Source organism: Brachyistius frenatus, unplaced genomic scaffold (genome assembly GCF_029030835.1).
Source record: "Brachyistius frenatus isolate BFR_SWC_R1_liver_20210118 unplaced genomic scaffold, ASM2903083v1 Contig_34, whole genome shotgun sequence".
Taxonomy (NCBI): Eukaryota; Metazoa; Chordata; class Actinopteri; family Embiotocidae; genus Brachyistius; species Brachyistius frenatus.
The window spans coordinates 2,504,604-2,529,101 of NW_027210633.1; the positions used below are offsets into that span (position 1 = coordinate 2,504,604).

At 40.8% G+C, this 24,498-nt stretch overlaps 1 protein-coding gene across 1 annotated transcript; it reads right to left on the bottom strand.

Annotated features, from left to right (window-relative positions):
- LOC138622032 (uncharacterized) lies at positions 1-21,763 on the bottom strand. The gene is made up of 5 exons (XM_069700469.1): positions 19,656-21,763; positions 18,754-19,056; positions 17,324-17,585; positions 3,332-3,431; positions 1-1,674 (listed from the first exon to the last, which is right to left on the bottom strand). The coding sequence occupies exons 1-5, from the start codon at positions 21,745-21,747 to the stop codon at positions 1,546-1,548; spliced, it is 2,886 nt and encodes a 961-aa protein (XP_069556570.1). The 5' UTR covers positions 21,748-21,763; the 3' UTR covers positions 1-1,545.
- Between the last annotated feature and the right edge of the window lie 2,735 nt (positions 21,764-24,498).

Consider the following 24,498-nt stretch of genomic DNA (forward strand, 5'->3'; position numbering starts at 1 on the left):
AACCTTTGATGACGGGAGGTTTTTATTTCAATGCTTTATGTTCCATGGTCACTTTTCTCCCACCGAGGCTCCAGATTTCATATTTGCAAGACATATTAATGGTTCAGAGCAGAGGTTCCCATACTGTTCATTCTGCTAAAGATGCCAGAAGAAGAAGCAGTTTCCTTTTTCTTTAGATGTGATGTTTAAAAGAACTAAATAATTGCCTGTACTGTAGATATAGACACCACAGAGAAAGTGAAACCTTATTAAAGATGGAAATTTAGGTGGAACCATTGAAGGACCCCTCTGCTCTGGAGAACCTCTCAGATCTGATGAAGATGATGCACGCCTGTCCATAAAAGTACATTAGAACTTCTGTATTTATGTTTTTTTGTTTTTTTTTGCCTTAAAGAAATAGAAAATTGTTCATGTGACAGACTCATAGTAACCAATTAGCTGATTTTGCCTCGATGGTTTAGATCATATATCCATAACCCCTGGAATGTGTTTTCTTTCTTTCTTTCTTTTTTTTAAAGTAGGGTCTGTGTGCTATTGAACTATAAAATCTGGATTTGACAGTGATCAGATGCTCAAGAGTTGTTGCTTAAGTTTCACAGTAGCACCTATGCACACACACACACACACACACACACACACACACACACACACACACACACACACACACACACACACACTTCCACATCCACACTACAGCAACAGTATAGAAATGAGCAAAAATGCTAAAATCCTGTTAAAAGCTTGAAAGAAATTGCTTCGGCGTTCATGATCCGCTCATGAACGGCTGTTTCCCTCGGTAGATACACGTGACTGCCAAAACAGAAGAGACCACCGCTGAGTGTAAAAAACAAATATAGCCACAATAGATGAGATGCAGCTCTGAAGGACAACCTTAATGTTAACACAGGGAAGAAAAAAAAAGCATTTAGTGAGACGACCTCTACGCGAAAGTGGAGCGCTGCTGTTCTGATGGAAGAGGTGTGTTATTATCTCCCTCTTCAAGTCGTCACCAAATGGAAACGGTGTCGGGGAAATGAGTACCTAACGTCCGCTTAGCCGGACCTCAAATGTACGGATCATTTGTGTGTGTTTAAACATCCCAGTTTAAAGTTTGAAATGCTGGCGGACCTCATTCAGACAGAAGATGATCAGTGTGTCCCGTTTGGCAGTTACCTGTAGTAGATTAGAGCATGAGATGTATGTCTTCAAATCAAATGATAACTTTTTTTTCCTCAAGATTTTCAGTCTTATTTTGAAATTTGTGATTTTTCAGACTATTTTTAATCGATGAAATGTTCAAAAAATTTTGTCACAAATTGTTCTCGTCCTTCCCCTCTGACATCGAGACAGATGTTCGCAGTTATAAAGAATTTAGTTCGAGACATTTTGTGAGTCGATTTACGTACTGTACATCGGCAGCTTTTACGCAAAGGTTACTATCGTACATTTAATGTCTTATCTCGGTTGGAAGTACGTGTGCACGCTTGTACATACGTGCGCACACCGTACGGTCGTACATGTAGTCTCGACAGTCCCTGATGTGTCTCAAAGCAGAGCGCAGAAGAACTTCTTCTCCCTGAAGGGGTTCTCTGAGGTGGGCACGGGGGTGATCAGGGGGTCGTCGCAGGCGTGTGCGTCGCAGTACGCCATCAGGTCGGCGGCTGCCTTTGATACCTGGAGGTGGAGAAGATCTGAGTCAGGGCACGTCATCGACTCAGGTTTACACTATTCCACAAATAAAGTGATCAGTCTCTCACTGCATTTGAAGACGGGTTTGCGTCTTGGAAACCCTCATTGTGGTTGCTGGGAAGCGTATCGAGGAGCTCAACATCATTTTTAAATACAGTATGGACGTACATTTTTATCTTGGCCTATTGTTTTAGACACTTTTTTTTTTCTTCCGATCCATACATGTTGGATGTTGAGGTGAGGGATGTACTGTAGGTTAATATAAGCGCACGATACAGACTGCCTGTCAGGGTCATAGAGGTGAACTACACTAGAAAGAGTGTATGGTCTTAAAAGCTGCAGTAATGATGGCTGTTACTTCCTTCTTTATTCCCTCAGTTTTCTTTTGAGCTCTTTTCTTGTTTTTTTAAATGGTTTAAGACATTTCTTTTCCTTCACCCCCTCCCCCCTTCTGAGGTCCATCCATGTCATTGTACACACAAGTGCATAGTGATAATATTTCATACTAATGAAACGCTCCATGTAAGATCCCTCACACACACTTTTGAGTGATAATCCGGACATTTTTTTCTCACTCTGCTCCAATTTGCTGCATGAAGATTCAATCAAAATTCAAACTAAATGACACACATCAGTCACAACCTGAAATCCAACTGTATCCAAATTTACTTTCCCAAATCTGGAAAAAAGTAGATTTTTAAGAGTGTCTGGATGGACATACGTCTATAAATAACACAAACAGGATGAAACTTATTGATCAGTTTGAAGACAAAACCAGATGTCTACAGTTACAGATGTCACAACACAGCAGTGAACACGAAAATAGACAGTAAACAATTCAGAATCAGAAGTAGTCTAAATTATGGGAATCAATACATAATGAATACAACATTTTGGTGAACTAAATGCAAATTTATGAATGAAATGTGTAAATATATAAGAATACACGTATCTAAATTAAATCCTTATTAATTCTTGAATACCTAAAAATTTGCTTCAGATTTCCCTTTAAAAATAATACAAATCTTTATAACCTGTCATAACCAACGAAATGCAGTAAGTGCTGCATGTTTTGATTTGACTGATGGGCAGTGAGTTTGAAAGTCTTGTATGACAATCACAGCCTCTTTTTCTCTGCTGAACCTCCAAAAAAAACCAAACAGAAGTGACAACCGCTGACAGTTTTCTATTAAACATGATATTACTCTTTGTAACTTAATGTAACCGCCATTATTTTTTACACTGATAGTGCCTCTGTGTGTTTGATGCTGTTGAGATCATCATAGGAGACGATACTGTTTGGAAACTGTCCAATGGGAAGCACTGACTTCCAGTCTATTTGAGAAGGTCACCGGTGTCTTTTTTTTAACTTCAGTAAACCGAAATGAATGATGACTTTTGACTGTGTGTATACAAGAGGAACAACCGGAAAATAAAATGTTTTTTTTTTTTTTAAACTGAAGTTTAATTTGTGCAACGTTACATGAACGTGTACTTGACTTAACAACATTTAAGATTTTCTTAGCAGATAGTCAGCTTAAAAAAATGGTATATTATGCTGTATTTGGTCCCCTTTGTGTCATATGAGTTTATTGCACTGTCATGCTTCATGCCTGCGTCTGAGACGTCCAGATTGTCTTACCTTTATCCTGCAGAAACTAGCCTCGATCTTCAGTTGTTCCACCAGCTTCCTTGCTTGTCCGACGCTCATGGTGCTATTCACTGGGGTGTCTCCTTTCATTCTACCCACAAACACAGCAACATTTACTGACTTGAATTGGATAAAAACACGTTCAGTACATTTTTACTTTCTTTTTTTCCTCATTACATTAAAATAGATCGAAAATGAAATCCTTCACTTTGACTTGATCATTTTCTACAAACATGAAAATGTATAAATATTGTTGACCGGTTGCAATAAGTTACAATTGTCATGTTTATTTTCATTTACGCACTTACTGATAGCAAAATTAGCTTTTTAATACCCCGCTCTTGGTGGCTGATCAAATGACATACAAGTGTTGAGAATATTACATATAATCAGGGCCATGCTGAAAAATGATAGTATTTTATTGCATATTAATAAGTCCAAGAAAGCTCCGGCTGGAAAGCAAGCATGAAGCCAGCCAGTCTCCAGTAATGCTGTATAAATATCAGTCCATACTGTGTCATATAATCGGCACAGCTGCTACATCATGCCATTTTACATGGGAACAAAAGCCTGTATATTTTTTTTTAACGCCAAAGAAACACACAAACTGGGCCAAACGGTCAGATTTATTCACCGTGGCCCACTGATTCTCCCGCTAGGAGCCAGAATAACCACAGAAATATCAAATAACCACTGCAGCCATTCACACATTTATGAAATGATGACTAAATATGTATACAACTGAAAATAAAATGTGTCACGTGAAAAAGGAATCAAGTCAGATAGGTTGTCAACAGGGAAAAAAAAAAAAAAAAAAAAAGCAGAGCAGAGCAGCAAAAGGAGCGAATCTGTTTGAACCATTCTGGACCTTTCCCCATTGTCTTTTTCCTTTTCCCTCCATCCACCCCCTTTTCTCCTTACCCGTATTATCTTCCACTTCAGGTGCAATCTTCCCCCCTCTTCTCTCTCTCTGTTTTCTGCCTCTTTGTGTCCCTCTGTCAGCTTCTGTTTGGTGGTGTCAGTGTAGCCGGACCCCACCCCTCACAGACAACAGCCCGGATGGTACCCTGCTCTGTACAGTCCAGTGCACTGCAATTCTGCCACAATGAGCACTAGATTTGTGGTGGATGGGTAGGATCCCCCCCTCCCCTCGGCAGTGAGTGGTACATGCCAGATGGAGGGAGGGGGAGACCACTGGTGAAGGTTTTCCTATGTGGGTGGATTGTACCATATCCGTGGTTAGGAAATTGGGGCCAACTGGAATCTCTCAGTTTTCCATCTCTGGCATGGAGCAGGATGGTGTTTGTGGTTTTGGTTGTCAGTGCTGAAAAGGTTTCTCACAGCTCAGGAAGTGAACTCCATACATCTGAATCATGACGCGTCTCTGTGCCTCTTCTGATGCCCGCCCTCTCCTCTGTTGCTATGGGGACTGCTGCAGTCTGGTTTAATGGTTTACGTCACATTTGAAATTGGGAGATTTCGGCTGATATTTTAGTAAGTCTGTGCTACAGATAAAAAAAAATAATGTCTGATTCTGTGCATATTAGAATGATAAATAAAAATAAAATGGTAGAATTGACGTATTTATTTTTTTTTTTATCGGTGACGAGGCTTTCATGACGTCATCAGACCAAATACCCTGTGGAGGAAAGAGTTCCGACTAACTGCTATTTAAGAGAAAAGCAACACATTGTGCGTATTCAGCTGCTAATGAAGGTTTTGTTACACGAAATGCCTCGCGGTGAATTGAGTAAAACTCGAGTAGACAGCCCGGCAATCGACAACACGCAATTTGAAGTCTCGAAAATTGACCGACCGACGCCATCTTTGCTAAGCTCGTGTTTCATAGGCTTTAATGGCGCCACGCGGCTGATCCGGACTTTTCTTCTTCGGCGGTGACATATCTTTCTTGTTTTATTGCTTCCGGTAGCGAGGAGAGTTTCGCGTTCCTTCTATTTTGTCCGTCGTGCTTGCCGTAAACTGCTCACTGGTGGCAGCGGGAGACCCCTACAGTATATTCAATACCGAATTACCACAAATAATAAGGAAATGTTTGAATATAGCCTACTGTTGCGAAATTGTATTTGGTGGTAAGTTAGGTCATAAATTGGGGCGTTTTTATATACTCAAAGCTACATTTCTTGGTCTTTTTTCTGTAAAATTTAACATAATTTCACGAGAGTTTACTAAAATCACCACAATGATCATGGCCACGACACAAATGTAAACTATCGTCTTTTTTTCCCTCCTTCATATTTGACTGTTGTACAATACTGTAAGGCCTAATGCTGGATACAGCTCACCACAGCTGATCAGTTCTCAGTTGTTACCATTATCCAGAACCATTGTTGGATAACGTTGTATTGAAACTAAAAGATCATAATAATAAAAAAAAGAAATCATGCATGTCAGAAGGGCAAATGAAAAGTCTGTCTTTTTTATTCAATCTGGTGTGATGAATGACTAAAGATGATAATGATGAATGTGTGTAGCGTGCTGTAAAGACCAGAGCTGCACGTAGAGCATATTTTAATATGATCTGAGTGTAGTGTTGGCAGTGTAGAAACAACAGTTTTTTTTGTGTTGATGTTGTTGCAGATTAACTTTATGGAGGCAGAGATATCAGCAGTGGATTTGGACAGATAGACTGTGGCTTTAGTTTAAGGACTCCATCTGCTGGATGATGCTGGCAGGTTTGGATCACTGCTGTGTGTGTGAAGCCGAGCACCATCAACCTCGCTCACGATGAACCAGGAGTTTCATGAGCCCTCAGCTTCCTGTTAGGTAAACGTTCAAATTCTAATAATAACTTGATTAGCAGAAACAGAGCAGAGAGAGCAAGGCAGTCAAGTACAAAACCATTGTGAGTCAAGTGATCCTTAACTTCTTTCTGGGGCAAATCGCAGTACATTGTCAGAGATGAAATGTCTCCATTTTAAATAAGGTCAAATGTCAGCGGGGAGCGAGCACGAAGCTTTTCAGGGAAAATCAGCAAGTGCCAAATAAAGTTTTGCAGCTTTTATCCTAACAGCGATGTTTTGATGCAGATCGACTAATTACCAGGTCACAAATAGAGGACATTAATTATTTGCAAAGCAGGTGCAGGCAGAAAATCACAGATTTTGAGGCTTTAATAAAATGCATCTACAATATTTTTTGTATCATAGCTCATAAGCATTGAGCTCTAAATGCATCTCAGCTTTAAGAGACAATTTATGAGCATATATAAATGTGCATATATAGATAGCACAGTTGATTGTGACACAATTTTAAATGACACCTAAAAGTATGTAAGTCCTATTTAGGAAATGTGCACCACACACTGTAAATGGTCTTCTTCATTAATGGGTCTTTTTTCGCCCTGTTTTCATGTCATAGAGGGAAAAGCACAACTAATAACATCAACGATGACTCTGCTCTAGTTGTGTCCTCTATGTGCCCCTAGCAACCCAACATACACACTACTAAGGCGTGATACAGCACTGCTGTAATTACTGTTATTATTAATGGCTGCACATGAAGAATCCAGTGGAGTTAATAAATACATGATAATACAGCACAACATTACTGTAATCATATTTAATGACATGTCTTTCCATGTGCGTATACTTAGAAAGAGTTTGTTTACACATCGAGTCAAGAATGAGCTTTGACCTCAAACCCACCAATGAATGATTTGCACATGACTATAAATTATTGATAAATGTTTTAGAGCATTTTAACGACTTAAAACTGAATAACGTCAAACAAATCAGTTCTGTGATTCATAATTCATTGCAAGGGTTGACAAATGCAATAATAACCAACTAAAATGTCTTAATTTATACTTATAAGTACAATATAATGTGTTATAAACCATATATCAACAGTTTATGCTGTTATATTGATATGACTTGCAGTAAAGCACTTTTTCTGCCTTATTTACTAGCATGATATAAAATATAGACCCATATTTCTCAGTTTTTAATGAGGCAAGAGCACATGGAAAATAATAATAATAATAATAATAATAATAATAATAATGATAATGATGCCACTTTTCTGTATCAGTTCACTGTTTTTAGGCCATTTTCCTTGTCCCGTATTTTTACGCTGAGCGGGCTGCAGCAAATTCTTGACTGCTTTCAGGCAACACATCTGAGGTGTGAACCCACATTTTAATTCAGCAGGGACTCGGCAACGTTGCTTGTAATTTGAAGACCAGTTTTAAGCCTATGAATTATTTTTTTTTATTTTTTTGTCCTGGCACAAACTCTGAAAAACAGTGACAGCAGGTACAAACCGGTACATGACTGCGAGTCGCGTGTCTAAAACGCTCAGCAGATGGTCCACGAGAGCTCCTCTTTCATCTCTGCAGGTTCCTCTCTGTTGTAATTAGTGTGGGTGCAAACCATGCAGCAAATAAGTCACCTAATCATCTGATGCTGTAATAATGTCACAGTTTAAAGTCTAAGTGGTAAAGTAGAGTAGTGTAATAAGAATTATTATGTAGATGAAACTTTAAATGTCCTTTTTTTTTAAAAAAAGGTGCAAAATGCTTCTTATATCTAGTTTGACAAAATTTTAGCTGTGTTTATGTTTGATATATTATGATAAAAATGCCACAACGAATTAACTCTCTTCACATTTCTTTTTACTTAATTAATGATGCCTAATTAAGCTGAAGCTAATTACTGCTGCGGCTCACCGGGACCTTCAACTCTGGAGACTTCAAAGCTGAGAAACACGCTTTCTCATGTCTTCACTGCAGTTTCTCTTCATGCACTTGATTCAGAAAATCCATTTCAGCCTGTGGCACAAACACACTTTCAGGGGAAGCTGACAAATTGTAGTAACAAGGAGGTAAATGGGAATCAGCGTGAGACCTGAAAGCTGTCTTGTTATCTTGGAGTGTAACTCAGGCCAAACAAACACGCTGCACTTTCAAATAAACTTACACGACCTGGTCAACGCATTGTTGACAGTTTGATTTGAATCCATGCAGCACGTAGAGCAGTGCAGTTCTCTGCCTCGAGGTTGATGTCGATAAATATTGAAACAATGTTGTAAAAGATTTTCATTTTAAGCCATTTGGGCCATTGATTCCATGATGGGACTCGGTGGCTGACAGACTCTGCAGCGCTGGATGTGTTTCAAGTTCAGCTGCAGCTGTAGCTTCATGTGAGCATTAATGTCTGATGACCCGAGGCTCTTTAAAAGAGCTGCTGCATCTAAATATTCTCCAGAATTAAACATTTAACCCCAGTAAAACATCCTCTATAATAACTGCTGAGTTATATGCACAAGGCAATCATGCTCTGATGGTTGATGAGTGCTGCACTTTAAAGTCTGGCAGGCTGATGATGGCAGTTAGCAATTTCTTATTCATAAATACAGCATAGTGAATAAACAATGTACTCCAGAGCAGCTTATACTCTGTTGACGGTGACAGTAGATGTGCTAACAGCTGAAATGCAGGCGTGTCCCAGCAGAGCATTACCATGGAAACGTTCAGTATCATCTGCACTGACTAATATATCTGTAACTGTGCCATTAGTCTTAATTAAGTGACAACCTGCAACCTGTTTCCACTCAGTGGTTTTACTAATATGTTTTGGACTAAATGGCTGCAGTTTGCATTAATGTAAAGGCGGATAATATCCTTTAAATGTATAAAAGTGTCAGGTGGCATTTGTTTTACTTTCTTGTACTTGTTTCAAATTATTTGTACTGTATTCAGTTGCGAACATGCTCACACTGACAATGCTAACATTTAGATATTCAGCATGTGATATATTCCATCTTCATCATCTTGGTTTAGCGTGTTAGCTTGTTAATATTTCTTAGCAAGGTTTTGGTCTTGTCGATGTGACTTTTAGGAGTGTAGTATTGGAATGACCACAGTTTTGACCAGATATTTCTAGATGAAGAGTGAAAGAAAGAAAGTTATTACAATTCATCCGGGGTGGGAAGTGAATGAACGTTATCACACCAGTACTTGTTGAGATATTTCACTCAAATCCATTAAGGATTGATCCTCTGAGGAAAATTAATTTCAGTATAAATTGTATAAATTGCGTGATAGAGAGCAATGTCAGCCGGAGCAGCTCCATTTGGGGCCCGTAAGCCAAGTTTGACCCGAACCTTGTTTGTTTTGGCATCACGGCATTTGAGAAGTTCGTGTTTATTCTCCTTATTCTTAAGTGCTGCAAAATCCTAACTGTAATGACTACAAACCCGACATTTTGTGCAGCTAAAAAGTATATAACAGAAGTTTCAATGTACAACATAGTGCTGTTAAGTCCCATTAAATTACATTAGCCTGCTACAAAAATGTTCTCTCTCCTGCTGATGCTCATGTGCTGTTAGTGTGTCTGATGACACTGACTTTGTGACAGTCAAGATGAGAGATCAAGGTAGTGACACACTGACGAGAACATTTTGAAAAGGTTGGCAAGATGACTGTTTTGAACAATTATTTCTGCAAAATTATAAATGTACTATTACGCAGATCAAAAAGTAATGTTTAATTATTCTGAAATTTTATTCTGGATTTAGTATGTTAATTTTCTGCTAAATATATTACATTCAAATGAAAAGTAATTTCAGCTGACATAAACATTTATTTTTTGACGTCTAGTTTCATTTTTGGCCCTTCATGGGAGAGAATTTGTGCATCTCTGATCTAAACATCTAAAAGGCCTCAACTGTTGCACAGTACTGTATTTCAGTCTGCACCAGAGGGATGAATCTCACAGCATTTCTATCCTTAGAGCTTCTATGGTAATGTCGAAAGGAAAGCTTTGTTTTGAAACACAGTGAATATTAAATCCAGTCAGCAGAGTATTGGTTTTATTTATAGTTATTAGAGGCAGACGCTGAGTTTGTTTTAACCTCTCTCTCCGATCGATCTGCCCCCTGGCTGCTCCATCACACAGCTGTGAATCCCAAACTGGCCTTATGTAATTATGAGCAAAGCAGATCTGGGTGGGGTGATCATCCCAATCATCAGTGGCATCTGGCCGTTTGTATCGACGCTAACTGTTCAATACTTTCCAAACACACACTACTGACTTCCTTCGGAGAGCGTTAGTGATCAGTGCTCGTGTCAGCCTATCACACTGCAGGGTTTCATTGCATGTTTGAGTTCACTGGAGCTTTCAATGCGCTCACGACAAAAACAGAACAACAAATTAAAACCAAGCATACTCCCAGAAATTATTAGTTTTTTTTTATTTATTTATTAAAAGAGCCAGTTCCGGTGTGTTTACTAGAAATCAACATGGTGAACAACTTCACAATCCAGCCATCAGGTTTTGTACCGCACACTTTAGGATGCTATTATGGTAACATTATCATATTCAGCTACAACCAACAAAAGAGACAAGACTGCAATTAAATCACTTGGTGGGAAATCTTTGATCATGTGACCGACACAGGAAACACTTTACTCCGAGCTGCTGCTAATCAGACGTGTGAGAAACCGAAGAGAAAGTACATGTGTGAAGTGACTTTGTCAGCAGCTGCTGTCTGCAGAGCACTTCCATGAAACATCCTCGATTTTCAAACCTCTTTCTGCAGCTGTAGTGTGACTGTGTGTTGCACAACTGTTCTGCCTGGATGGGAGTTTGACGTCATGTTAACAAAGTACAGTCACATCTCAGCCGCTGATCACACACCGCTTTGTCAAAACCTTTTATACCGCTTACTTTCCAAACGTCTGAACTTCCTTCGTCTGAGAAGTCCGGGATGCGTTGACGGCCTGTGTTTATTTGAGATGATTTTGTCACTGGCTGACTTTTCTAGCTACATATTCTCTGAAGAATATTTCAATATAACCCCAAATGACTTTTTGCATATTAGTTTGTGCTACACTAGGATTTAATGATGCATTTTTTGGGGACTATTTCTGAGATTTACTGAAGATTCTCAAAGTTTACAAGCCCTAAAGCACAAGTATGCTACGAATACATTTAGTTGTAAATGAAACCGAGTCCAAAAGTAGTTTATTACCTAAGAAAGAAAACATTAACATAGGCAGCTAATGAATCTTTCTCTAGCCTACAGGTGTGGGATTATAACTATGTCTGTATTACTGACATTGTATGATTATTGTCATTCATTATTAATTTAGTCAATCAATTCTATTTTAAAAGTGCATGACATCACATCATAATATGAGATCAACTACATTTACATTTACAGTAAGTCCATGAATTGATTTTCTGATCGACAGAAAAATAATCAGCAACTACCTTGATATCCAGTTAATCATTTTAGTCATTTTTCAACCAAAAAAAGCCAAAAACTCTTTCAAAACTTTCAACCTCAACCTCCTTAAATTTTGTCATATATAATAGTGAACTGACCTTTTGAGTTTTGGACTTTTAGTTACACTACATGATACATTTGAGGACGTCACATTGGATTCTGAATAGTTCAGATTGGCATTTCTTTTCACTTTTTTTTTTTTTTAAGTCATACACAGCTGCTATTGAGGTCAACTAGAATATTTTTGCCATTCACAATGAAGAACTACTGCGGGCCTATTGTTGCTTGCTAAACAAGTTATAAAGCAACCATGGCAAGCAATTCTATTACTTGGAGCTAAAATCGCCTGAAATCTTGCAACTGAAACATGCAGATTTGTAGCACACTGTAATGTTAATATTCACAGTACAGTTCCCCCCGACAGAGACGTACAGTATTTTATCTCTGCAATGCCGGTTTTGTACATTTTTGAGATGTTTGTATGTCTAAACCAGGACTTGGAGTCCACAGACCTCCCGGCAGCAGAAACATGGTGGTGCTCTGAGCTTCATGTCACTATGCTATCGTGCTCACAGTAGTCGGCCTTCTGCCAGCGTTCTGATGTTCAGCAGCTGGTGATCATCTTACTTTATTGTTACGCACAGCACAGCTGAGGCTCGTAGGACTGTCAGTGGGCTCGAATTCATCCTCTGCTGGCCATAAATGTCAATACGAATCTCAACGGTAATCCATTCAGTAGTTATCAAGATATTTGACTCTAATCCCAAATGCTAATATTACAGCGGGGCTAAATGAAAAGTCAGAGGGTCACCAAATTCATCCTTTGGCATACAAGAATGTTTGAATACAATTATTAGCGAGTCATCAAACAGCTGTTGGGATATTTCAGTCCGAACTGATTGGTGGACCGACACACCGACATTTCCATCTCAGAGTAAAGTTAGCAGCATGGCTAAAATCATTTTCACATCTGTGTTTCATCTTGTGTTTATGTCCTTTTTTATGGACCCGTGAAAACATATTCATTTATAAATATGAATATGCTGCATATGTGAGCACCACAGCATACTGTATACACCTGAACCTGTTACATTATGCAACATGTGATACAAAAATGCATCGCGCCAAAATTTCAGTTGCAGGATTTCTGTTTGTTTTCTGTCTGGACATTTTTCCAACAAAACTAAACCTATCGCTGAACCTACACACTGGTTCTGTCAAAATGAACACTTGTTGCAGGAAAAACAGCAACATCACAGTTTTATTAAACCACAGTGAGCGATGAGTTGGGCTTTAAGAAACACTGTACTGCTACGTTTCCCTCTCTCTCGCCTTTTCTGTCATGCTTGTAAAGGAAGACCAACGGGAACAGCTACAAATCCTACGATTGTGCACAAAGTCACTCTGAGGTTAATACACCGCGCCGAGGCAGCACAACGAAGCCTAGATTGAATTCAAAACAACAACGAAAGCAGGGCGGCCTCTGTGTCCAAGCCCGGTCCGTATCCGTCACCTTTAGCGTTAGTCACAATATGGCATCTGCTAAATGAGTAAAAGTCTTTGTGATATAGCAGCATTGTATTTTGTCACAGTGCACCTCAAAGAATTATGAAGAGTATAGTCGGTACATGAAGGTAAAAAGGTTGTCTAAATACAAGGACCAGTTATTACAAGTTTAAAATAGTACATTTGCTTCAGAGAAACAATCCATTATGAAAAGGGAGGGGGCGACAGAAGAGCATCACAGGTTAGGTAACATGAATGTTTGGGTCTCTGGAGGAGAAACAGCACAGCATTACTATGATAGTCGTACCTGAAGAGTTCTTACCCCCATTAGGAAGGAAGGAGGTGGTCTGCTTTTAACGTGAGTTATTTCATCATCATCATCCCTATGAATCCTTGAATTCAATATTTGGTACAGGAAATAACAATGTTTTTTTTTCTTAAAAAAAAAAATTGCAATAAAATACAAACAGGAATAATTTAAAGTCCCCACAAAGAAGTAATGCACAGATTTACACAATCCCCAAAAAGTTATCATACACACAGAAACAACGTTCCTCTTTTCAAGTGCAAGAAAACGAACAGAAGATTTGTACACACACTTGACACTCACAGAGACACGGGCCCTTCAGTTCATATGAATGAAAGAGAAAACGTCGGATTTCCTTCGATGTGTCTCTCGTGTACAAACGTCTGAGGTCAGCAATAACTCGACTGCACAGCAAAGTCCTTACAGACTTCAAGAAATTGCTTCGGCAGCCACTTTGCATATAAAGTCTGTATAAAAATCACACTGCAATAGCAATAGGCCGTCTTCAAAGTTTTAACACTACACCGACGGAGCGGAGCTGGAAAGAGTAGGAGAAGTGAACAGCATGTCTGGTTGAAGTTTCTCCAGCTGAAATAAAGGCGAGAGGTAAAACAAAAACCAGGAATGCGGTATGTCGACCCTCCTGTTTAAAGAGAACAGTGAGAGTTTAACGCAAAAGCATTTTGTCACAGCAGAGTTGGAAGATGTCATTCTGTCCACACGGCCTTTCATAGAAAACAAAGAGTCATGTAAAAAACTGTAAATACACAGATACACCGACATGATGAGGAGGTTTGACTGTAGAAAAATAGAGAGCCTGTATTAAAGTCACTTAGCCAGAAAAGAAATCCAACATGCAAAAAGTCAGGCTCATATTACAAAGTCTTATTTATAATGAGGGCAACGGAGGACCAAATTACACAAGGCTAAACTCAAGGCATTTTGGTTTTAGAAAATTGTAGCAGGGCATTTTTGCTAATCACGGGTTGAAATGTGGAAAAGGGGCAGCTAGAATTTAGTTAAAGTATTACAGGAAATTAAGGAATAAAGAAAGTCCCAGGAACACTTATATACACACTAAATTTGATTTGTTTGGGTATTTATGGATACAAAAAGCTCATACCACCTTCCCCTTTTATTCTGATGTGCTGTGAAGTGATGTATTTTATGATTAATAAGAGAAGTGTGTCTAATCCCTGGACTCACCTGTCAATCTATTTCCTCTATTTTTAAAGACTAGAAATAAATATGCGCACGAGTCCCAGCTCCCTACACCCTCACCTAAATGAACTGAATCTTTACTTGCAGGTATTTTAAATTTGACACTGATGCTAGCAACATTACTGAAGGCCTGTACATTAACAATATGTGTATGGCATCAGCTCCGAAAATGTGCAAAAATAATTCTCATCCTTAGCTAGCATATTAAAATGAACAGCAGCTCTGGTCACAGATTCTTCCCAGAAAGTGAAAGAACTGGAGGAGTTTTAACGGGAAGATGTGATGCTTCGAAAATCCTGCATCCACTGCCGTTTGTAACACATCAATTAAAGCCCCCAATTTACGAGAATGCTGCACAACAATGAAGACAATCTGCCTGGACTTTCTACGAACTTGATTTAATAGCCACTTGTGGAGGAAGGAGTTTAGCAACTTTTTTTTGTTGTATTAGGTTACTTTTTAAATCTTTAGAAATAGTTGCATATATTGTCCAGGTTTTTCTAACTTGGAACAATTGTACAGGTTGTCTGTGCAGGGGCTGTAATTTAAGATCTACTAAACACGACTTGAATCTCAAAAATGCAGGAGAAGAATTCACAGTGAATCAAGTAGCCCTCGCTAATCAAACCGAAGCCTTCATAATAAGGATAATGCATAGTCATGAGGGACATAGTCCAGAAGCTCAGCGTGGACAATAAGGCAAAAGAACAGAGTTAGGGAGGAACAACACCAACGTTAGCTACCTCTGAAGAAACAGTGATGTTTCTGACTCATCTGAGCTCTTTACAAAGTTGTGAAAAGAATTAAATTCAAAGTTTAGCGTATTCATTACTTAGGAAAGGTCGTGTAAGTTGTGAAAAAAATTAAATGTCCCTATTTAGCCCCATTCTGGAAATGTGATTCCATTTGAGAAATATCACCTATAAACTGACACAGGCCAGTCGAGGTTAGAAATTGACAGTTTGAAAAATCTAATTAATTAATAATAATTTTGCTCAAAGTTCCAAAGCAGTGTTAAGCAGGAAGTTAAAAGTCGCCTCTCTCTAACGACCATGTGCTCTTTAAAATGAAAGAAATGTCAGTCCATGCACCAGGACACGACTGTTTCATGCTACACATCAAACCAGGGTTTTTTACACAATAAAATAAATGAATATAAATAATGCATCTCTCTTATGAATTAAGATTAAGCGTAGAACAAATAGTGCACAGTTGAAGAAAGGTCTGTTCTTTAAAGCGCATTATAACAGCAGGACAAAACCTGCCAACTCACACCTCTGGTCTAATCATGCATTCAGGCAGCTGGGAGTTGGGAAAGTTCTCATTTGAAAATGTTCCTCTTCAGAGTTCAGAGCGTTCACAAACAAGCAACAAGGCCGCCCCAGGACATCTCCTCTATAAGTAACAAATAACCTCGTTATCATCAATTTAAGACAACAGAGGGACAAAATAGAGCGTAGGAAGTTGATATTATTTGTACACTACATTTACTTGTTAATGTGCTATTTGTCACATTTAACACTAATAGCAAACTAGCGAGGCTCGGCTAACCAAGTCCGACTACCTGACCCTATTTCAGGAACATTTCTTCCTGTCACCACAAACGCTCTCATGTCAAGTGACGTCAAACCTCTTCTGAGGTTTGCTTCTCTGAGCTCTAATAAACCTCCCACTTGCTAACACTCAGAGGTTGGAACTTTCCCACTTCCCAGTTTCTCATGAATGCACCATCATATACTGGAAATCATAGGATGTGTAGAAAAATGTTGACTTGTTATTTGAGCTGAGTAGTAAATGCTTTTATAATGAGCTTATTCAGTGTATTATCCTGTGTATCTAAGTGCAGTTATATTGTTCCAACCCTGTGGACACAATCCTGCACTTTTCTTTTGCTAATATACAGGCTGCTCCACTAAAATAAAAAAAACAATCGAACACATTTTAATGAGAAGCTTGTCCCTCTTGTGATAAATGTCTCCACTAGGTCCATGCTGCTCTATTGCACAGTTCTCAAAATAGGAAAAAACAACAACACAGACAAGTTCTCATTAACCAGAAACAGTTACTGCGGTCTGTGTGACAAATTCTTCTCGTCCTTGTGACAGTTCAGTTGGTGATAATGAAACAAATGCATGGGAGGTAAAGTGCATTGTAATGACCTGTGAGTTGCTACATGTGGCGGAAACATCAGCGTGGCCTTGTGGAAGAAGGATTAACGGCGAACCTCTCTGTTTTTTGCGTTCACGTTCTGAATGCTTTTGTGATTCATGGCGAGAGTCGCTCGGTTTCTGTGTGGCTGTCGATGTAAACAACAGGAGCAAAAAGGAAGAGGCATCAGAAAAAAAAAAGAGATACAAAAAGAGATGAGATATCTGAGTGATGTTAGATCTATACAAAATATTGGCACATTGTTTTATAAACAGTATACTGGATGAGGATCAAGTTGTCTAAGAGTCACTACTTAAACCAATGGACCACCCAGTCTTTTGTCTCATGTTTCACAGTATTAAAAGTGCATTAATTGCCAAACACACCAACATTTTCCACTTGTAATATTTCTCATCATGTCTCTCGTCTAAAAATGTGCTGCGCTCTGTCGTTCATGCTCATTAATGCCACTTTAATCTCTTTAGTGTCCCTCCTCTTCACTTGCGGTACCTCTACGCACTCCTGACCCCTGACCTCTGACCTTTCCTCACACCTGCGTCTCCACACCGCTAAGTTTAGGCATCAGGATGCGAGGAGTCACCCCAGAGTTGAGGTCCCTCTCGAACTCCAAAAGCTGGCCCATGAAGTTTAGATTCGGGGACACCACGGGACGACGACTCCGCACGTATTTGTAGGCATCTGTCATTGTCATGAGGGTGTGCTTCATAAGGTAGGCGATGACAATGGTTGCAGAACGAGACACGCCCGCCTGGCAGTGTACCAACACTCCCTGTCCACTCTGATATGCCTCCTCTGTGGATGAGAACAACAAAACAGAAAGCTGACTTAACGCTCTCCTTAAAACCTACAAATATTGTAAACATTTCACACATTTTTATTACAGACTTAAACCTCTATACAACCAAAATGTAGGATGTCAATCTGCATTCATCAGTGACTTTCTTTTAAACCATAAACAGATTCTCTCCAATCGTCTCTTTCAAAAATTCATTCCATTTGCCACTTTTTCTTTCTGATAAACACAAAACAGCTTCAGCTCCAACAGCTACATTAGAAACTTGTCTGGAAGTGAATCACAGTGTGGGCGGCACGAACAGGGTCAGGAATTCACTTCAGAGACACCAACACAATAGTCAGTGCCATGGATTTGAAAGGAAACGAAGCAACTGATGAACACATTGCAAGTCACTGCACCCTAATTCTCTCTTTCTCTCTTTTTTTTTTTTTTTTTAGGAGAAATTATGACACAAAAAGATCAGGTTACCAGGTAACTGTAAACGCAAAGCCCTGACTTCAATGTGGAGATGCCTGTCCTGTCAGCGATCATAATTACATTTATTTATTATAAATGGGACGTTACTTTAAAAATGGAATTTCAAACTCATTATATATTACTTTGAAAAATAAATTACATTTCTATGTACTTAACAGCAAACTTGATACTGGCCACAGCAATAAAGGAAGTGAGGATGAGAGTTAAATTACTTTTGTTACGCAGCTCACCACCCGAACGTCATATATTCTGTATTTTAACACTGTAAATTCCTGAAAGCAGCTGGTTCTTAAAATCAGTTTTACCACCCTAATGTAGGCAAATGTCTTTCTAGCAGCTAAGTCATTTTCAGCCAGTCATTTTTCTTCATTAGGTGAAGGCTAACCTCCCTCCCCACACCTGCAGCCCCCACGCTAAGCCAATACGTCCTGGTAAACTCTCTACTGAAAGCACAACATTGATAGTAAGTCGCCATTAAACTGCTGGAAGGACACCCAACGAGCCTCAATATGTCAGTCATTGGGATTAGTAACTGTAATTTAATTACTGCATTCGAATTTCAATTACCCATAATTATAAATAAAACACCACATTACTGATCCTGAATAGTGTGTTTTTGCCCAATTTTGCTTTCACTATATAAACTCTCACAGCTTCACGCCGATGTATCAGTGGTAGGACTCTCACCAATGAACTCAAAAACCTCCTCAAAGTACTGTCGAAGGTTTTGCTTGCTGTTGTCGGTGGCCGGGAGCCTTTTGTAGCGCAGCCCAGAGTTGACGTGGTAGAGGGGCAGGTGTGTGGTCACGTTGACCACGTAGCCGATGTTGAGGCGCAGCAGCAGGTCCAGGTCCTGGGCGTCTCGCTCGTTCCCCAGAAACAGGAAGGGCAGGATCGGGCTGATCACGGCGTTCTCCGCGTCGGGAGTCATCACAGACTCATCGGACAGAGACGCAGGCAATGAGGAGGAGAGCGGCAGGGAGAGGTGCACTGGAAATAGACGAGACGGAGAGAGAGTGTGGACAGACGTTTGCATTGTGTGTGAAGAATACTTGATAACAAATGCAGGGTGACAGGAAACAAAAGATACATTGATCTAACTAAATTGCCAATAAAATCACTGATTCAAAAGTGGGTCATATTTTTCTGAAAGCTATAAAAGAGGACAGGCAACAAGCATTTTGCTTATTTTATAACCCAAACAAAAGAACTTTGTGTGATCCAGAAGCTAGACGTTCCCAAATGATGTGTGCGCAGCTGTCAAAAACACTGTGAAATTATTTAACACATTAAATGGAGGGTGATTTGAATCCTGACAGCATATTCCAAACACAGACAGGTACGCTCACCACAGCTGTCACGAGTTGAACACTAACCAACAGGGATTTTAGGATGGACTTCTGATGTTTATATTGGGTTTGAAAAATGATGCTAAATATTATTCAAACCAATATGACCCAGATTTTTGTCAGTCATTGCTTTTGATATTTTCTTTCTCCATGGACAATGTCCTTCAATCTGCTGCACTCACTACGTGTCTGTTTTGTATATTTGACCATGTGAACAGGGGAATTGTAAGATATTCTTACTTCTACTGTTCTCCTCGTCTTGCTCTCTGTTCAGGGAGTTGAGGGCCAGGTGAAGTGACTGAGCCGACGGCAGGGAGTGTCCTCCCTCCCTTTCTCTCTGCCAGGGTTTGGGTTTGATGAGTGTGCTCGGCGCGGACGGTGGAGGGGAAAAGGACACGGGCGATGGCGGGGACGCAGAGCGGGGAGAGGGGGAGCGGGGATATGCTGCATCTTCGTCTTGCTCGGGACCATCGCTCATTCCTCCATCTTCTGCTTTATTCAAGAGCCTCTTCAGCGAGCTGCGGCCGTCGTCATACCCGCATCCCGACCGGCGGCCCATAAAATCCAGGGCAGCCATCTTGCCCTGTCGAAGTTGCCGTCGGCCAGCGTGGTCTGTGAGCTGAGTTTGCGCATATTCCTGGAGGTTTTGACAGTCCAAGAGGACAAGACCTGTTCCGTTACTGCCATTCTGGGCCTGGCTCGCACAGGTCTTCCCGACTCCCACTCCCATCCCGGCACAGTGATTCTTTTGGGCTTTAGAATGGGTCATCTTCTTGGCGAGTTCTTCAGGCCAGATAGTACGGACGCTGTAGTCGTCATCATCGCCCTGGAACATGGCCATCGGATGAGCTGCTCCGACGCCTCTACCTGGGAGTTTGCCTCGGCGAGGGTTGAATGTCACCACTATTGGGTCGCTGCTGCAGTAGCTGCAGGTGGAACTGCCGGTCTGAGAGGCTTTGGGGTTGCAGCCGGTGACGCAGCTCTGTATGGCCCGCAGAGGGGCGGAAGAGGACAGCGGGGTGCAGGGCAAGCATCCTCCCACCAGTTTTTTGCGAAGGATAGCAGGACTCTCAAAGTTTCCGGTCTCACCAGAGCAGGAGGCGCAGCGGAGAGGTTTGAACAGGCTCGCTCGGCAGTCCGACGCCGTGCTGTTGGAGGAGGAAGTGTTGGAGGTGGAGGCGGTGGAGAGACACCCACCCAGATTTCTCAGGCCCATTTCTCTACCTCCTCTGTTCACTGCTCCGACGTTGTGACCACAGGAAAACGAGGCGGAAGAGCTTCCTCCGCCTCCTTGGAAGTTTGCAGAGTGTCCCTTACACCCTCTGCATCTGACCAACCTCCAGCAGCCGCAGCTGAACGGGTGCGTGCAGTCGATGGTGCAGGTGTGGTCAGGGCTGGGGAACCCTCCGGCGTGGGAGGAGCAGGGGGAGAGGGGTAGACCATGAAGGATGTGAGGGCGTTGATCTCTGGGACGAGGCGGGTGAGGCTGGCTGAGCTGCTGAAATGAGATGGGGACATGGGCGGGCTGGGGGGGAGGGGATGAGGGATAGTTGGAGTTTAGGATGGCAGCATGGGGCACGGGGACAGAGTTGTGGTGGTGGGGCAGACTGTGACTGTTATGGCTTTGATGGACAGTTCCCAGTTTGGAATTGTTCTTGGGACCTAGAGAGGGAAATTCCTGGTCGCTTCTGTGACGAAAACTTGTGTTTTCCTTCTCCTTTTCACCCCTGAACTTATGCTGCTGCGCCTGAGCGGGGACAAATTGTAGGACTCCTCCAGGGGATGATGACAGCTGACGAATTCGTTGCGACTTGTGTTCAGCTCCACCTGGCCTCGCTGCACCTCCAGTTTTTCTCTCACATTGTCCTTGATCCAACTGTGAAGAGACACATTTCTCTCTGCCACCTTTGCCACTTCCGCTTCGCCCTAATGAGTTGCTGAATCCTCCTCCCCGTCCACCTTTGTCCACTGTCACCCTGATATCAATAGTATGTGTGTGGGAGGGCAGCCGTGGGTCGAGAGTTACTGTACCATTGCTGTGGCAGTGGCTAGGGATGTGTCTGACCCCCGCTGGGATGACAGGCTGGTCGCCCTTGAATTTGTGCAGGCGGGAGGACTTGCGCTTGCATTCCAGAGTCAGAGATTTACAGGAGGGTGAATAGAAATGGCACTGAGACGGGTGGAGATGAGGAGGGTGGGCCACTTGTCCATTGGAGGAAGCTGTTATTTGAGAGGAGTGCTGCTGGATGGTTTGTGGGGAAGCCTCGCATAGGGCTAAGTTTTTAGGGCGCTGAATGACCACTATGCGCTCGTCAAGAGGGAGGGGAGGCATCTGGGTTTATGCAAAGCTGTCGATTGAAGAAGGAGAGAGACAAAGAGAGAGTAGTCAGGAAATTACCATGACTTTATGTACAGTGAAAATGTGAGGTGCACTTTACATTCCATCACTTTTGATGCAAACATGCTCATAGAAAATTATGAACATTGCCTTGCAGCTATGAAATATTTAGAGAATGTTTTGCATACTCGCAAGAACAGCTGTTTTCTTTCGATATTGTGTTCCAATATGGCATAATTTATTTCAAGAAATTACTATATTTTGTGAAATGTAAAGTAAAACTCCAATATCCTCAATAAGGACAACACGTGTTCACAACAACAATCGAGTTTTATGTTTTGCATATTTTTGTAAGTCACCTCTAAGGTTCCTTTTGCATAACAAAACATATCAAGATCAAAAACAAAACCAACAACTGATGATATTATATCTCAGTTTTGACCTTTGACTCCTTCCCATTTGCTGCAAATGAAGGAGAAGTTCTGTAAAGAAAATACCCACTGAGGTGCATGTTTGATGTGGATGGATAACACACTCGTGATTACGTTTGCTGAATCCATTGAAACATGCCCCTCCCAGTCTGTGCCTGTTTATACCACAGCCACTGGACACAGAGTCAATGCTCATCTGTATTTAGAGGAATTTGCCAGTAATACCAGTGCCATTAGACCATGAAATCAGAACTCGAAGGTACGAGTGTGTACCTCTTTGCTGTTAGCCGCAAATAATCCCAGCTAATCCTGATGGCGGTGAGGCTTCTTAAAAGCTCAGTCACAAAAGCTGCATCAAATGAGCCTCAACAATCTTCATCCCTCTGAGGAGTCCTCATTCGTAACAAAACGCATTCGCGTGAAATAATGAGCCGAGCCAAGTTATGGCTGATAGTGAAAATAGATAAATAAATTGCGAAACATAGATGGAGTGTGTAATAATAATGCCAAAGCCACGATTTCTTATTTTAGATGCTGAACTACATTCACATGTACATGAACGCCTGTGTGATGACGTCAGCTTATTTTTCATTAACTTGTCAAACCTAGGCTGAAAAATCTTTTGGCATCGCGGCCTTTGCACTGCATTGTCACAGAAAGACAACACAGTGACTCACAGTTGGCTAATGGGTCAGTGGGATTCTTCTCTTTGAAGACTGTTTAATGCTGGCGAGCTATGTGATTATCTGAAATGAAACAATTCCTGCTCACGGCCATCTAGCCTGTTCATCCTGCCTCGGATATAAACTAAATTAACCACATCCTTTGGGACAATTATAAAGAAGCATTCGTCCAGGCCGCAGTATAAACAGAAGGTCACCACATACACAAGAGTACGACTCGGATGGAGAGAGAGAGCTTTCACATCATGACACAGCAAAAAGAGATTAACTGGGTGTAGCTTATAAATATGCACTTTGTAATAAAGTACACTTTGTGTCATTAAATTGATTTTATGATTAATGTTAGTAATAACACTTTTCTACAGTTACGGAACTTTAGACTTAAAATTTTTCCTATTCTCACGGTACAATTATTATCGGGCTGCTCTTAAGATGAAATATTATTAGTTTTAAGGTGAAAATCCACCGTGTGATACACACTGTTAAATACAAACAGCCTGTGATGTTCAGTGCCCCCACGAGTTGTTTGGTTGATGAAGTGCTTTAGTTTTGCCTCTGGAGCTGCATGGCTATATGAGTGTATGAGATATGTCACCTGTCAGTCCATTAGTCCACCGTCTTAGTCCAGACTGAAATATCCCAACAATAAATAAATAAATAGATGGCCATGACATTTTGTAAAAAATTTAATAAACCCAAAAGGGTTAATTGTAACTTTTTATCTATTGACTCATTCGACTCAAACTTTTATCCAATATTTAGATTTATGACCAAAAATTTGCAAAACTGACACTCTCGTCAGGCCCATCAGTTTATCACCATGAACATGATAAACATACTCGCATAAAATCAGTGCACTGGCATTGTAATTGTGAAAATTGTTGTTAGCATTTAGCTTGAAGCACTGCTGTGAACGGCTGTAATCTCTCAGGTTTAATTAAACAGTTTACATTAAAAAAAAAAGTTCTTATAGTGATATGAGGCCAAACAGACATTCTCCATTTTATTTGCCCAGAAGGCACACATTAAGTTAAATGTTTAACTTTAAACTATTATGTTCACTGACCTCACAGTGAATCTTTTTTATTTGAACTACTTTGAACCAAAGAAAATGGCTCCAGTGGAAACATTATATATTCTCTGTTGTATCCGCCTTCATTGCATTAAGAAGCAGAAATGTAATTTAGAATTTTGACATTTATTCATTTTAATAAAACACCACCAAACAACAGGAGGGCACATGACATACAGCTGAATTAAACAGTGTTAATTAGGGTGGATTTTTATTTCTAAGCTTACGCCCTTGAAGCCGGACTTCTGCAGAATCTCTCGGGGAGCGGGGGACCAACAAGTTCAAATGTGTACTTGAAGGAAGAGATACTCAGGACAACACTGGCTGACAGAAACAAAAGTGGGTAGAGATAAAATACATGGAGGAGGAAGAGCGGGGGCAGGAGGGGGAGAGGTGACACTGTAAACCACAGACTACAGGGGGAGAAAGGAACACGTCAAAACAATCCAGGGAAGCCTTCAGTCCCAACACAACACAGTTACCGACCCATAGAGAGAGCACACCACGCTCCAGTGTCCCCATGCTTATATCCACGCAAAGAGTCTGGTGATGGTATCCT